Source organism: Stegodyphus dumicola, chromosome X1 (assembly GCF_044657685.1).
Source record: "Stegodyphus dumicola isolate Sdum_Otavi_A_Nest chromosome X1, ASM4465768v1".
Classification (NCBI taxonomy): Eukaryota; Metazoa; Arthropoda; class Arachnida; order Araneae; family Eresidae; genus Stegodyphus; species Stegodyphus dumicola.
The window spans coordinates 52,458,496-52,473,817 of NC_140780.1; the positions used below are offsets into that span (position 1 = coordinate 52,458,496).

General features: G+C 31.3%; 1 protein-coding gene across 1 annotated transcript; it reads right to left on the reverse strand.

Moving 5' to 3' along the window:
* Window positions 1-671: 671 nt before the first annotated feature.
* LOC118193758 (elongation factor 1-alpha 1) lies at window positions 672-15,109 on the reverse strand. Its single transcript, XM_035364896.2, has 7 exons — window positions 14,957-15,109; window positions 9,560-9,725; window positions 5,800-5,979; window positions 5,452-5,619; window positions 2,595-2,874; window positions 1,121-1,513; window positions 672-1,039 (listed from the first exon to the last, which is right to left on the reverse strand). The coding sequence occupies exons 2-7, from the start codon at window positions 9,701-9,703 to the stop codon at window positions 816-818; spliced, it is 1,389 nt and encodes a 462-aa protein (XP_035220787.1). The 5' UTR covers window positions 9,704-9,725; window positions 14,957-15,109; the 3' UTR covers window positions 672-815.
* Between the last annotated feature and the right edge of the window lie 213 nt (window positions 15,110-15,322).

Genomic DNA, 15,322 nt, shown 5'->3' on the forward strand with positions numbered 1-15,322 from the left:
CTTCATCAGGCCTTGCAAACAAAAGATGTAATAATGTGATAAAGGAAAATTTATTCCAATTATATTGCAAAAAGTTTACAGAAAATTCACTCAAAGAACAGAACAAATCAGTATAAACAATGAGTATTGTTTTAATGCATCTGGATCGTAAATTTTGATTCTGATTACTACTACAAAGAGTATATGCCAGTAATTCTTGTGCCCTTGGGAGTTATGATATTTTTATATTAAATAAAAGGTGCCTATCTTAGCACCACGTCCTGGGGACCAAAAGACAGTTTTAGGTGGCAAAACCACGAGTTTGAGCATTTAAATCCTCTCCATCATCTACTGCTTGAAACAGGAAAACTCATAAGGGAATAACTTAATTGATTATATTACCAAAGCTTGTTTAGTAAGCCCATAATAAATATATCATAATCTATTAAAATAGACTATTGGTTAATCACAACTTCTTGCTGAAGTAATTTTATTCTTTAGATGACATTATGGGCAATTCAGGTTAATAAAATGGCATCGCATTTGTTTTCTCCTAATAATTAAAGGTTTTAACTTGTCAGTTTTCATCATCAGTGTAAATAATCTCGACTATCTGAACTGTCATACTACTCAGAGGTGACTAAATTTTTACAATGATCATGTGGAACCTTACTCATGAAATGCAACAAAAATTTTGCAATTATCTTTATTGCAAATCTGGAAAAACTGGTACCAAACATTGATTATGGCAGACACTGCCTATTAAACAAAAGATAACTTGCCAATATACATTATAAGCTACCAAAATAAAGAGGAACCAGTATCCATTGCTCAGTCTACTTCTTCTTCTGTGCTTTTTCTGCTGCTTTGGTCACTTTACCACCAGACAAATCCTTTGGTTTTACAGCTTTAATAACACCTACTGCAACAGTTTGTCTCATATCACGTACTGCAAACCTCCCTAATGGTGGAAAATCTGTGAATGTCTCAACACACATTGGTTTACTTGGAACAAGATCAATTATGGCAGCATCACCAGATTTTATGAACTTAGGATTATCTGAGGGAAAAAAAAATCAATTTTAAGTATAATTACTATTTAATATACAAAATTACTATACCATCTAAAATACACACATACCTTCCAATTTTTTTCCACTTCTCCTATCACATTTTTCTTTAATTTCACGGAATTTACATGCTATGTGAGCTGTGTGGCAATCAAGCACTGGTGTATATCCATTGGAAATTTGACCAGGATGGTTCAGTACTATAACCTGAGCAGTAAATTCCTCTGTGGCCTTAGGAGGATTGTCTTTACTATCACCACATACATAACCACGTCTTAATTCTTTAACAGATACATTTTTTACATTAAAGCCTACATTGTCACCAGGAACTGCTTCAGTCAAAGCTTCGTGATGCATTTCTACAGATTTAACTTCAGTAGTAAGATTAACAGGGGCAAAAGTTACAACCATGCCAGGTTTTATAACTCCAGTTTCAACTCTTCCTACGGGAACTGTACCAATACCTACAAAAAATTGAAAGTTACAAGTCATACCAAATATAGGTTTTTTGCATATCACAGAAATTTAATTTATAACAATTCAGTGGTCGATCCTGAAGTATGAAAAAGAACTGGTTTTTGAGACACCACTTTAAAAACATCTCAAACTGACAAAATTCATGTTATAAGGCACAATTCAGATTAGTGAAGCATACATATGATTCTAATGTGAAATACATTAATATTTATAACACACACACACACACATATATATATAGCATTAATATTTTAATGATAAGTTGTTTTCTCCACACAAAAATTGCTTTTTAGGGAATTACCATACGAGATAACCTCAACTTTTTAAGATTTTGACTTAAATGTTTAAATTCCCCGACTTTTCCCGGTAAAATGGCAACCCTGTATATATCATGCTAGTAAGTATACTTGCATACCAATAATAAGGATAAAGTGTGGTTAAAAAGAATTGCTTGGCTATGAAATAATTGAAAATAAGTATCTAATAATCATTAAAAAGGCAGGGAATGTAGTTTCTTTGGATTGCTTATAACCATTAAAATACTAGAAATATGCTATATAAATATGAACATGAAGTATGTTTTATATTTTCTTAAAAGTAAACTCATCAAATTGAAATGCAGAATATATCTAACAAATCATCTCACATGCAACACTGTACTTTTAATTTCTAAACTAAGATTTTCAAATTTAATCAAGCCTTAAACCAATAGCTTCTACAGTTAATACTTCCCTCAGCAATAGCAAAGATTGAAAAAAGAATTGAATTTAGAAAAACCGCATCTAGTCATATTGTACTGCAACATGTAACTGCACTAAATAGATAGAAAATTGAAACTACAAATGTTTTCTAAGAATAACACTTAAAGTTAACTTTCCTAAACAACACCAATGGCTTAAAAGAAAAGTAATTTAAATCTGAACTATGAGAACATCTTTTTGAAACATAATTTACAACAGCAGTGTTTTTTAGAATTTAATATTACTGGAAACTGGTATATATATATTTATTATCTGGATGACACATTAAACTTGCTTTAAAAGTTAATATTTTACAGACTATAATTACCTCCAATTTTGTACACATCTTGAAGTGGTAAACGAAGTGGTTTATCCAGAGGGCGAGATGGGGGTTCCATAGCATCTAAAGCTTGCAAAAGTGTTTTTCCATCAGATTTGCCACTCTTTCTCTCAATAGCCCATCCTTTGTACCATGGCATGTTTGTACTTGCTTCCAACATGTTATCTCCATTCCACCCAGAAATAGGAACAAAAGGTACAGTAACAGGATTGTATCCTATTTTCTTGATGTAAGTAGAAACTTCTTTCTTGATTTCTTCAAAGCGAGACTAAAATACAAAATTATCCAGTTAAAACAATTTAAAAAATACTGCTCAAAGGTTTACTTCTTGATAAATCTAGCAAATATATGATGTTAAATAAAACTAAAAAAAGTAGCACAAAATGAACATTTATTGTTCCGAGATAGAGAAACTATCCATATTTGCCATTACAAAAGGCATGAATTTTTATTATTTCTTAACACCATTGTCTTCATTTAAAGCAAAATTCTTCCAATTTATTTTACATAAAAAACAATCAGAAAAAATGATCATTTTCAGAAGATAAACAAATGACTAAAGACAAAGATGTTTAACATGCTAATGAAATAACACTGTTCATGCACATTGAAAATTTACCCAGCAGCAAAGGGAATTAACTGAAGCAATTATTTATACCTAAAATTAACTTTTTGTTATACTATTAAAAGAATAAAATAAATATAAGGATGGATTATTTCCAAACATAATATGTTTATCTATTAAAACAAATTCAGAAATAAAATGTACTTTGTAAAAATCAACAATTTAGCATTATATTACAAAATTACTTTGTATTTTATACTTATACTCCCACATATTGTAAAGAAGATTAGAGACATTCAAGTTTCACTGACAGCTTTAATATGTCATTCTGTTATGCAACCACTCAGTCCTGAGGTTTATTGCAAATGTTATGTCAAGTAGTATAGGTTAAAATGAGAAATAACACAAAAGCCTGGCTATTGCCACCACTACTGCTTGCTAAGAGAAAGAGGTGCTGAACAGAATAGATAACATTCAACACTGACCCAGTAAGTATTATAGCTGTATGTAGAGTTGCTGGAACTCAAAGGTCTCATATAAGCTACAGGAATTTCAGGTTTTAGGTTGTTTAATATTAACTTGTTCAGTACCATGTTTTAACTCGGCAGTGGGACTGAACAAGTCTCATTATCTGTAAGGAATCAAGTTTTACATCCACAGTAAGCAATCAAAGAAAATAACTCCTCTTAACACAGAGAACTAAGAGTAAGCAATTCATTACAAATACTTATAGTAAGTCAGATTTACATGGTTTCTAAAAATTTTTTAAGCATTATTCAAATCAATAACAGCATTTTACAGTTTAAAACAGATTACACACCTAACTTGGAATATTACGGTAATTACACATAAGCTACAAAACAGGACATTTCGTAGCAGTATCATACAAAATATTTATGCATCTTTTCAATTTGATAATTTAAGAAAATTTCAATAAAGAAATCAGTGTTCCTATTAGTTTGCTTCATATCCTAGTTTATGTTCTAACAATATTAGAAAAATAAAAAATAATTTAAATAATTTTTCTCATCAAGTTTGATCTACATTTTAGAGTTAAGTTATAGAACTGCATGTATTTAGAATTTTATTTCTTTATTAAAGTAGAGAATAAATACATAAAACACAAGTGTGACAAAGTTTTAAAGAAGCAATAAAATTCAGGTATGATCAAGTAGCATAATGCCTAGTGCTAACTGTAAGACATACAAGATGAAGCTTTTAAATTATCTTCATTAACACATTGTACGACTGCCATGCGAAAACGGGGTTTCGAAGTCTATCGTTTGAGCGTCGACTCCGTGAAAACTCTGGTTTTGAAGTCTATCGCTTGAACTTTATATATTCTTTGTGCCTAGTACCTTTACATCTTGGAAAATGTTTTGAAAATACCATACATCCCTTAAATATTAATATTTTTCTTTGTTTATATTATATATATGTAATAATCATCAAATAAAACAGGTGCATTTTTTACAATTATAAATTAATTTTTAAAAATTTTACTTTCATTTTCATTATCGTTAAATTTCATTACAACGAATATGCAAACCGAATTTAGTGTTTTACGGTAATGTATAAAATTTTAAATATTTTCTTCACCTATTAATTGGTTGTCAACAAGCGAATCCTGCCGGCACCCACGCTTTAGGAGGTCAAGACGGTGCCAGCGCTCAGACTTTAGTTGTCTCAGATGCCACCAGTGTACAAAGTGTTAACAGAAATATTAGTTTTTACAGATGCCTGGCGCTGTGACAAGATTTTTCATGCTTATGTAGTGAAAAGATAAGAAAATAAAGGGAAGATATACATATTTAAGAAAGAATTGATATTAAAAATTCAAATCCCTTGTCACCATTTTTGCAAGTTTTTTAAAATTAATCACAAATTTCCTACAACACATGCATTTGCTCACTTTTTTTTTGGAATCCCAGATTGATAAATCTCACTTTTAAATGCTTTCTTAAGTGCAAGGTAACATTCTATGCCAACATTAAGAGCATAAAGCCAGAAAATGAAGTAAAAAATTACATTTTTTAGAGAAAACATACACATTATGAAACACCTACATGGGAGAAGAATAAATCAAGAAATATTCTTGCAAAATGTTAATTTACTCAAAATGGCAATCCTACAAACAAATGTCAGTTAAATAAATTTTTTTATATCAGGACCAAATATCTTTTACAAAAACACAAGGACAGTATGAATCCTGATTAAAATTTAAACAATAGATCAATTAAATATCACTTTTACAGATTATAAAACAAGATCAAAAGTTACCTCACTGAATGGTGGTTCAGTGGTATCCATCTTGTTAACACCTACAATCATCTGTTTCACACCTAAGGTGTAAGCCAAAAGCGCATGTTCTCTTGTTTGTCCATTTTTAGAAATACCAGCCTCAAACTCTCCAGTACCTGCAGCAACAATTAAAACAGCACAATCTGCCTAGAAATGCAAGAAAAATTAAATTATATATACATAACCACTGTATAACCAGGAATAAATTTTATTAAAGAGAAGGCATTCTCAGGAGCAACAGTTTAGTTTTTATGCCATCAAGAAAATCAAATTTTTCTAAACAATTATGACAGAAAACATGAAACATTCAACAGATGTTATATTTACCTGAGAAGTTCCAGTTATCATATTTTTGATGAAATCCCTGTGTCCAGGAGCATCAATTACAGTTACATAATACTTGGATGTCTCAAATTTCCACAAAGTAATATCAATTGTAATACCACGTTCACGCTCTGCTTTCAATTTGTCTAAAACCCAAGCATATTTGAAAGAGCCTTTACCCATCTGAAAATATATAAATTTATTGTTAAAATACATGAATTTATTCAATTCAATTTCAAGATTTGAGTCATTCATATAAATCCATAACTACCACCTGACTATTTGAAGATTATACATATATACTAATAAGAAAGCATTTAGGAAGACTGGCTACATATTCATTTTAAATGCTTTCTACAGCTGTGAACCAATGTACAACACCCTGGCAACATCAGTTACTTTTCATTCCTCTACTTTTCCAATGATAATGGCCACATGAAAATCATCCAAGTGATGCCATGAAAACATACAGAAACTTTCTAGATCAATTAAATCCTTTCTGTAAAACTTCACTTGGTTAAACAATTGCCAACATGGGTCAAATCCTTTACATATTTTATCAGCCTTATCACATGATGAACAGGTGAGGAAATAGAAAATTACATACACACAACATTTCTTAATAAATCCTGTACTTATTTCAATTTTCAACATTTGTTACATTTCATTTTGTGACTGTTATAGGTAAGTTATTGTATTTTTAACAATTATCCAGCAACATACACAAGCAGATGTGAAGATTCAACTTAACTGCAGACTATCTCCACTGTTTAAACAAGTACTTTGAAAACACTCTTCACAACTGACCTGCAGGCCTTTTGCTGCATTTCCTTTTAACAATGCAAATTAGTATACCTAGTTAAGGTTCATAGCCACATTTTAGTTAAAAAAATAAGCACCTGTCTAATTAAACTTGTAATTTAAAATATGAGAAATGAAGTACTTATTAAGAGAGAATAAGCATTCCCTCAACCATCGATACTTTTTTTTGTTTTTAATTTTGAATAATAGTTCAATTTACAGAACTAGTTTACAATGAGAGAAAAAAAGCTATGAAGAACTAAACTATACAAGATTTAATGATAAAATTTCAGTTGAAAATAGAGAAAATAAATAATAATAAGGCATATTTATTGTATTCACTTGGAACCAAATAATAAATAAAACTTATTTTTCCACTCATATTGATACTTTAATAATTTAAATCTAAATTCCTAACATTTTCTAAATTTTCATTGTATATCAGTTTTCTCTTAACAGATATTGCAAGCAAAGTAATTTAAGTAAAAAAGAGGAACATTTCTGAAATCAGAAGACAAATTTGCTTCATGCAGTCATCTTTAACAGTAAAAGCTTAACTAACCCACATACTTGGAAATTGGCGAATATTCAGACAGTCGAGTGTAACTTGAAAAAAGAGGACCGGAGTGGTGGTGGTGGGGGTAGACTGTAGCCGCTCTTTAGATTTTCCCGCTAAATAAATGCTTTTGACATTTCGATATGTGCATCATATAAAAATAAACCAATGGAACTGAAAAATATTCTGCTTAGCAAGCACAGTAAAACTTTTTTAAGTGTTCATAAACAAATCTCGGACAGAACATCAAAATTAATTATCTCTGCAAAATATCACAAACGTTATTGCACAATACGTGTGCCATAATTCTTTCCTAAGTGATATTACGCAATCGGAATCAACAGCTGTCGGTATTGAGAGAATAAAGAACTAAATAACTGAACTGTTTTTCATTCTAATTTTCAACAGATGGCATTAAATTTCCGGAGTAGAATCATTCTTCGGTTGGGTTGGTAGACCGCAGAACTTTTAGTCCTATTCAATCCAGATTGGAAAGTGACCCCCCTCAAAAAAAGGTCCGTCGCTTGTTTTGCAGCGAACTGTAACAGTTTCAATATTCAAGATTTTGTGGAGAAAGGGGAGACCTCCCAACCTTTGTACTGTATAATATATTGGTAAAAAAAAATGAAATTATTTTGATTATTCGATTACTTTCCCTTTATTTAAGCCATTCCAAATATTCCTTAGAAAGCTAATCTGTGTTAAAACACAACCATTTTTGGACATTTACTATACTTCAGCAGTTACTGCAACTATGTTATTATAAACATATGCTCATAATATAAGCATAACGATCATAATAAACACGAATATGAACTGACCAAGCAGAACGAAAATGCAAATTTTTAAGATCTTGATAGAAATTTAAACGTGTGTAGTATTTGGGTGGGAGGAAAAGAATGCTGAATGTAGCAGAATTTTCTACTGCTTTTGCAATTCTTTGACCAATAGTACTACGGGCACACCAAAGGTTATGTTAATGCAGAGAAAGGGGGAAAAGCTATTTCCGAGAATATGACTCACCATCTGACATTCCATATTAGGAAGAAAAGTTGTTTATTTAGTTTCGGCTTTGGTAGGGGGAAAAATAGCGCGTTCATTAAAAAAAAAAAGACGCACTAAAAACAAAAAAATAAGGGCTTTAAAGAAAAAGTAAGCACCTATAAGGGACTTTATATTTTATTTTCAAATATAAGGACCGCTACGAACCCTGCCTAGTGCAAGCCAAGTTGCTTAATATAGTCTTGCCAGCTGAGCATCAGGTTAACTTTTAACAAATCATTGCTACAACGATAAAGTCAAATTCAAACTGATACTTATGTACCATGATGATTACCTAAATATCTCGTCAAAACTGGCAACCCTTGTAGGTTATACAAAACCTAATATAGAGGGCACTAAAATAAAGAGTACGATTTTTTCTTTTTTGGTTATACTTATGCGAATTACTATGTTTAGGTTAAACACATGAAACTTTCGAGATTTTTTCCCCAGTGGATAGTAAAATTTTCAAACTTCCTTCAAATGAAGTGATAGAATTTTTCATGGGCTGGAATTTTACCGAAAGAACGCGTTTGTAAAAATGGTCATGACCTGAAGTTTCATAATTCAGGATTTTATTGGAGATGCAATGTCAAAAATTATCAATAAAAGTTTGGTGTCCAAACTGGTACATGTTTTGAAAACAATCGTATTGAATTTTTAAAAGCTTTAAGATTTACTTACTTTTGGGCATATGAAGAGTCATCTATTAAATGGTGCAAACATCAGTTGGATTTATTCAATAAGACCGTTATTGATTGGAATAATTATACGAGTGAAGTGCGTGCTAAGGATTTGAAGGATAATCGAAACATTAAAATTGGAAGGCCGGAATGATTGTCGAAATTGATGAAAGCCTTTTTACGTGTCAAAAGAACACTCAAGGTCCTTTATAGGATTTAATGTAAGAGTAATAAACATTCTGCCAATACAAGAATAACTCATGGAGCACCCTAAAGCAAACATTTTATAAACAGTCTAAGAGAATTTCTTCCAAAAATACAGTAAACCTTCTTGCACCATATTTTAATCAATAATAAATCACAAAATTATTAAAGCTGAAAGACAACTTGAAAACATTTCATTACTTTATAAATTGATAATTCTGGTACGAAAACTTTTCATGCTGTTTTTAGTTTTATCTTAAACTAAAAAACATAACCTTGCTTTGAAGAAAGAATTCATAAAATCCTTGAAATTAATATAAGGTATAAATATACAGGCAAAAAAATTACACATTTAAACAAATACTGATCATTTTCAGATATTCAGCGTTTAGGTCAGTAAATGCTGAATATCTGATAGCTATGCTTACCCACGCATAGCTATCAGAACATGTATAAAAACTTTAATTTGAACCATTACCTCTTGAGCTTCTTTTTCAAATTTTTCAATGGTTCTTTTGTCAATACCGCCACATTTATAAATTAAATGACCAGTAGTCGTTGACTTTCCAGAATCTACATGGCCAATGACCACAATATTTATATGCGTCTTCTCTTTAGGCATCTTTTATTCTTTGAAAAAATACCTATGAAAAGTAAATATAAGGCACAGTTAGAAAATGCATTTCTTGCAAGATTTTAAAATAACATTTAAACCAATAAAATAAATTCAGACAGGATTGAATTGCAACATTCTAATGATTTTAACCTCGCAGATGACATTTGTTTTATGTGAATGAGACACTGACATGTGCAAATTCAATAACAAGATGGCTTGATGGTAATACACACAGTATATTTAAAGCAATTTATTTCAATGTTATCTGTTCTGGTGGACTTTATACGGGTACAGTGGCTTTACTCGATTAAAAAATATATATACATGTGCGTACAATTTTTAAAGTAGAGCTTGCACAATATCCATCTTGATAATTTGCAGATGTCACTATTGTAATTAAATGTTAATTTTATACCAGAGGTTAGTGATGAATTGAATGTCTATATGAATATTAGATGTTACCTTATCACCAGGCTAAGAGCTGTACACAAGGTTTGCAAATCCTTGACAAATGTCCAAATTCCAATAATAGCACTAGTTTAAACACAACTATTAAAAAAAAACACCCCTTCACTGGACACGAAGCCGGTAGAAATCAACCGATCAGACTAAAGCTCTGCTCCTGAAGAATCACGTGATCCTAATCTTGGAGATAATAAGGGCTAATCTTTAGAATATGGTAACAGGTAGTTTGGTGACATTTTGGTAAGGCGATAAAGGTTACTAGCTAGGACTTTAGCAATAATCTGAGAAGTACACAGTTCGAATCACAGATTATTTTGTCTCAGAGAAATGAGAGATCATGAGACATGTAATGAGACATTTTCCGGAAAATTCCGATTGTGATTTTAGCTAATAAGCACTTAGAAACAATTTTGCTGCTAAAGTGCAGAATCGTCCACTCATTTGTTTGGCGCTTTTTACAAGAGTAAGAAGAATTGGATTTTTGTCAATTTTCTTTGACTTTTTAAGTGAAAATAGGTCGATGTGTACATAGATAAAGTCAAGAGTGTGCGCAATGCCATTTTTGTGCAATTCTGGGATGTTTAAGTGAAAGTAGGTCGACGTGTACATGGATACCGTGTATGTGCAATTTTAAAAACGCGGGAAACAGTTTGCGATTCTGCACTTTGTCCCAATTTCGCACCTAATCTTCATTATGATTAAGCATTTTTGTTCCATAAAAGTTTTGAAATAAGCGTAATTCGGCTAGCAGATTGTTGGAAAAAATGTAGAGTAAAAAAAAAAACCCTCTGCTTTGTGAAAACAAAATGGCGTCCAAAACAAAACTAGCAGGTTGCTGTAGCAGGGTTGGTTGCCAAATTTTCGACAAAAAGTTACCATAATATAGATTCACCATAATAAGATAACAGTTTTGCGTTCAAGTATGTTTAGTAAGTGAAAACAACATAGCAATGTAGGTTTCGTGAAAATGTGCAGGCTCTTGGAAATGTCCCTTTTGACATCCAGTCTCATGTAGAGGAAACATGCGATAGGGAGTTACTTTTTCAAGGTGAATTTATGGCTGGATAGTTAATACATGCATATAAAAAAAAGATCGGTTACATTTCATTATTAAACAGCCATCACAGACACAGAATATATAACTGAAAAAGTCAACTCTGAACGAGTACCAAGTAGCATCTTCAAGTGATGAAAGACATTAAACCAGTTTACCAAAAGAAAGTTTGCATGCTATCAAACTACAAATGAAAATAGTTATACTGTTTGGGAACTACTCTGATATGCGCCCTCAAGTTGCCAATTTTCACGCCAAACATTTTTGGCGAGAAACTTTACGCTGCCATATTACTATCTAAATTTTTTGTCTATATTTCGAACTTTAAGCCTAAATTGTCTCAAACACGGTTTTCGCACATGCAAAAACTACGTTTTGAACACACGATTTAAGCTAAAAACCCGAAACAAAAACAAAATTTAGATAGCAAAAACATAGTTTCCAACCAAAAATATTTGGCAAGAATCTATGTACACAACGACATGTTTTAACTTAAAAAAATCTACAAATTGCACAATTTAGGCAACGAACAAATCTACGAACTACGCACACCTCGCTTTAATAAATTAACATAACAATAAATTTCAAAGAATACCATTTACTGATCATAGAAATTTGTGCGGCTGATCTTTAGAATATGGTAACTGGTAGTTTGGCGACATTTTGGAGGCGATAAAGGTTACTACCTGGGACTTTGGTAATAATGTGAGCAGTACTCAGCTCCGATTACGCATTATTTTGTGCGAGAGAAATAAGAGATCATGGGATATGTCATGTGATATTAATGGACGAATTACAGTTCTTTAATCGGAAAAGGGGGGAATTTGGAAAAATATCTGTGGCTGTATATTATTTTGTATCAAGCTTCATTGTGTGTTGTGTGAAGTAGGGTTGAATAATTTTGGGATTGTAAGGCGCTGTCTAAAGTGAATTCTAGATGTGATAAAGAGAATTTTGCTTTTTATTTAGCGGAGGAAATATTCGCAGAAAAAATCTTTCAATAATTTTATTGAATCCATAATAAAAGTGTATCCACCATGTAAGCAAGATTCTGAAGAAGATTAGGTAAGTTAGTATTTTTAATTATTTGAGGATATTCTTTTTATGCATTGTTCTAAGTGTAAGGTGGAAGTAAAGTAATTTGGTATTATTGGGAAAATTGTTATTAGCAATGGTTTAGTTTAAAGTAATTAGGATTGTAAGCTAATTTTTATTAATTTAATGTATGTGCTTATTTATATTTTAAGTAGTGTTTTTGAATTTAAATACATTTTAATTAAATGATAGTTATTTTGTGAATTTTATGTTTGTAGGAATTTGGTATAGGTTTTAGTTGAAGTAAACATGCATGGAAATAATTTAAATATTTGACACTAAGTATTTGTAATGTTTGCGGTATGAATTCGTTGGTGACGTTTATAATATAATAGATAATTTAAGAAGTAAAAGTTTTTGGATATTTTATTTATTTTATACGTGGATATGTTCATATTTGGAAAGGGTATATACTTTTTCGTTATTAGGTAATTTTATATATGTACTTTTTAACCAGTTTAAAGATTCAGAAAATTGTCATGTATTTTCATAAAATTTTTCTAATTTATGAGAAAAAAGCAGTGTACATGGATATAGTGAAGAGTGTGCACAATGCCATTTTTGTGTAATTCTGGGATGTTTTTTTAAGTAAAAATAAATCGACGTGTACATGGTTTATGTGTACGTGTTATTTTGAAAAACGCGTAAGGAGTATGGTATTGTGCACTTTTTCCCAATTTTGCAGTGAATATTTGTCATGATTAAGCAGTTTTGTTAGATAAAATTTCTAGCATAAGTGTAATTCGAATAGTAGATTGTTGAAAGAAGTGTTGAGTAGATAAAAAGAAAAGAAACATGTCTTTACTTCGTGAAGACAAAATGGCGGCGGGGAAAAAAAAATAGAGGGTTGCTGTAGGAGACTTTGTCGCCAAAAAATCGCCAAGTTACCATAATCTAAAGATCAACCATTTATGCTAAAATGATTGTTTTTTCAATAACAAGGTATTTTATTTAGTGTCGAAGTGAAATTAAGAATAAGGACTCCCCAGATGTTCTATTATGTGCGGAGAGGATGAATCAAATGCACACATGTAAAGCCTATGAGAAAAAATTGTGGGGGTTGAGATACAGATTTTAGATCATTCCGGAATTCAACTTATTCTGTCTATGGGAAAGAATACCTACATTAAGGAATTTTGCTTTACAGGAAATTGACTCATAATACAAATGCAGGAAACTACTATTCAGTCAGCCCATTTGCAGATTCAAACTCATCAACTATTGTTCAGCAACTTTCCCACAGAAATGCTGGTAGAAATGTGACCTGTATTTCTTAAATCACCATTTGATAGAAATGCAAAGTGAAAGAAATCAGGGTCAGGACAAAGAACTAATTTGAAGATAGCCAGGCATCAATTACAACAGCTATTTATTTTACTGTTTCCAATGTGCTATGCAACATTTGTGCAATTCTGATTTATTCTCAGCAAAAAGAGGTACACATAGAAAAATTACAGAATAATCTCTTGGAAAAAAAAAAGTATTATTGCTGACATTGTCCTTATTTTTACTGAATATTTTAAGAAATTCTTAACGTGTTGCCATTTTGAAAATGGAATACCTTTTGCACATCAGGCCAGTGAAAAATTAGCAATGAGTTTCAGAATACTTTATAATGACTAGTAAATTCGTGACCTTCTCAGTTGGGATATGGATGATCAGATAATTCATAGCTTTTTTTAAAATGCAAAAGAATTCAGAACTTGATATTTTCCAAAAGATTAAGCTATCTGGTTTCTTCAAGAAAAGTGTTCAAACACGAAATTAAAACGTGGCGAAACACTACGCAGCATTCGCTCATGTTATAAATGCCATAAAGGAAATGTCCGAATAAAAGTATGGTTTATACGATCACATTCTTTCTATTATGGCTATCAGATTCGTTTAACTATGGTGTGTGAAGTTTATTTTTAAATTTGAATTTAGGAATTAAGTTTGAAACGCATTTTAACAATAGCAATGTTCCAACAAACTTTTTACACAGACTATTCCGATTAAATCTATGAAGCATTCACTAAATTTCTGCTTTTAGATAAGATGACATGCCAAAATTCGACAAAACATGCATGTTATTTTTTTTAACAGAAGTATGTAGAGTTGGTGATTTTAGTAAATAAAATGAATTTCCCGAATTTTAATTCCTAATGTGCGAATTTCTAAAACACACAAACTTTGGAAACTAGTAAGCTTTTACAATCACTAAGATGCGAGATGGAAGAAACTAATGTTATTATGGCGTAATACACTCAATTCTTTCTACAGTAATTCTACACTCTGTCAAGACAAACTTAATTACATTCTTTAACCAAAATACGAATAGTGGCGACGTCGTACATTAAGAATTCTTTCAGTTTTAAAAATCAGTTTACAAGCTACGGTGAGAAATTATTTAATTAGTACGCTAATTCAATCATTTCGATGCTTTATAGATTATCTATACAGAGAACTTCGAAATTTAATTTTAGAGTTATTTAAGAAATGAGCAGCTGGTCAACTTACCGGATAAGAAACGTCACCAAGAAAGCAAACGGACGCCAAAATTAAAATCATTCAAAAAAAACACTATATTACATTAATTACTTAAAATGTTTAACCATTAACAAGGCATAACATGTAAATAATTAAAAACAGCTTATTTTACTTACGTTTGCTGAAAACAAATGAAGATGTAATAGGATTTTCAGTCAGCTGCCACACAACACTCACAAGCGAACGTTAAGGAATGATGAAGAGGGTTTGGTCACGTGGCTTTCCAAAGTAAGTCAGAGTGTAAGCCGCTGATGCCAGATGGCAACAAAAGTATATTTCAAATTATACGGGGCTCTGTGAAAGTCAACAGTGATGCAATACAATTACTGAGATGAAAATAACTTTGTGAAGTTTATTTGAAAATAAACGACGAAATTGAACTAAAATTAGCACAAACAAATATGACAGTTCTTGCTGACCACTGCTGCTGCGGTTTCATCAGCACTCAGTCGAATTTTATGAAACCATTGTTGCTAGAGCTT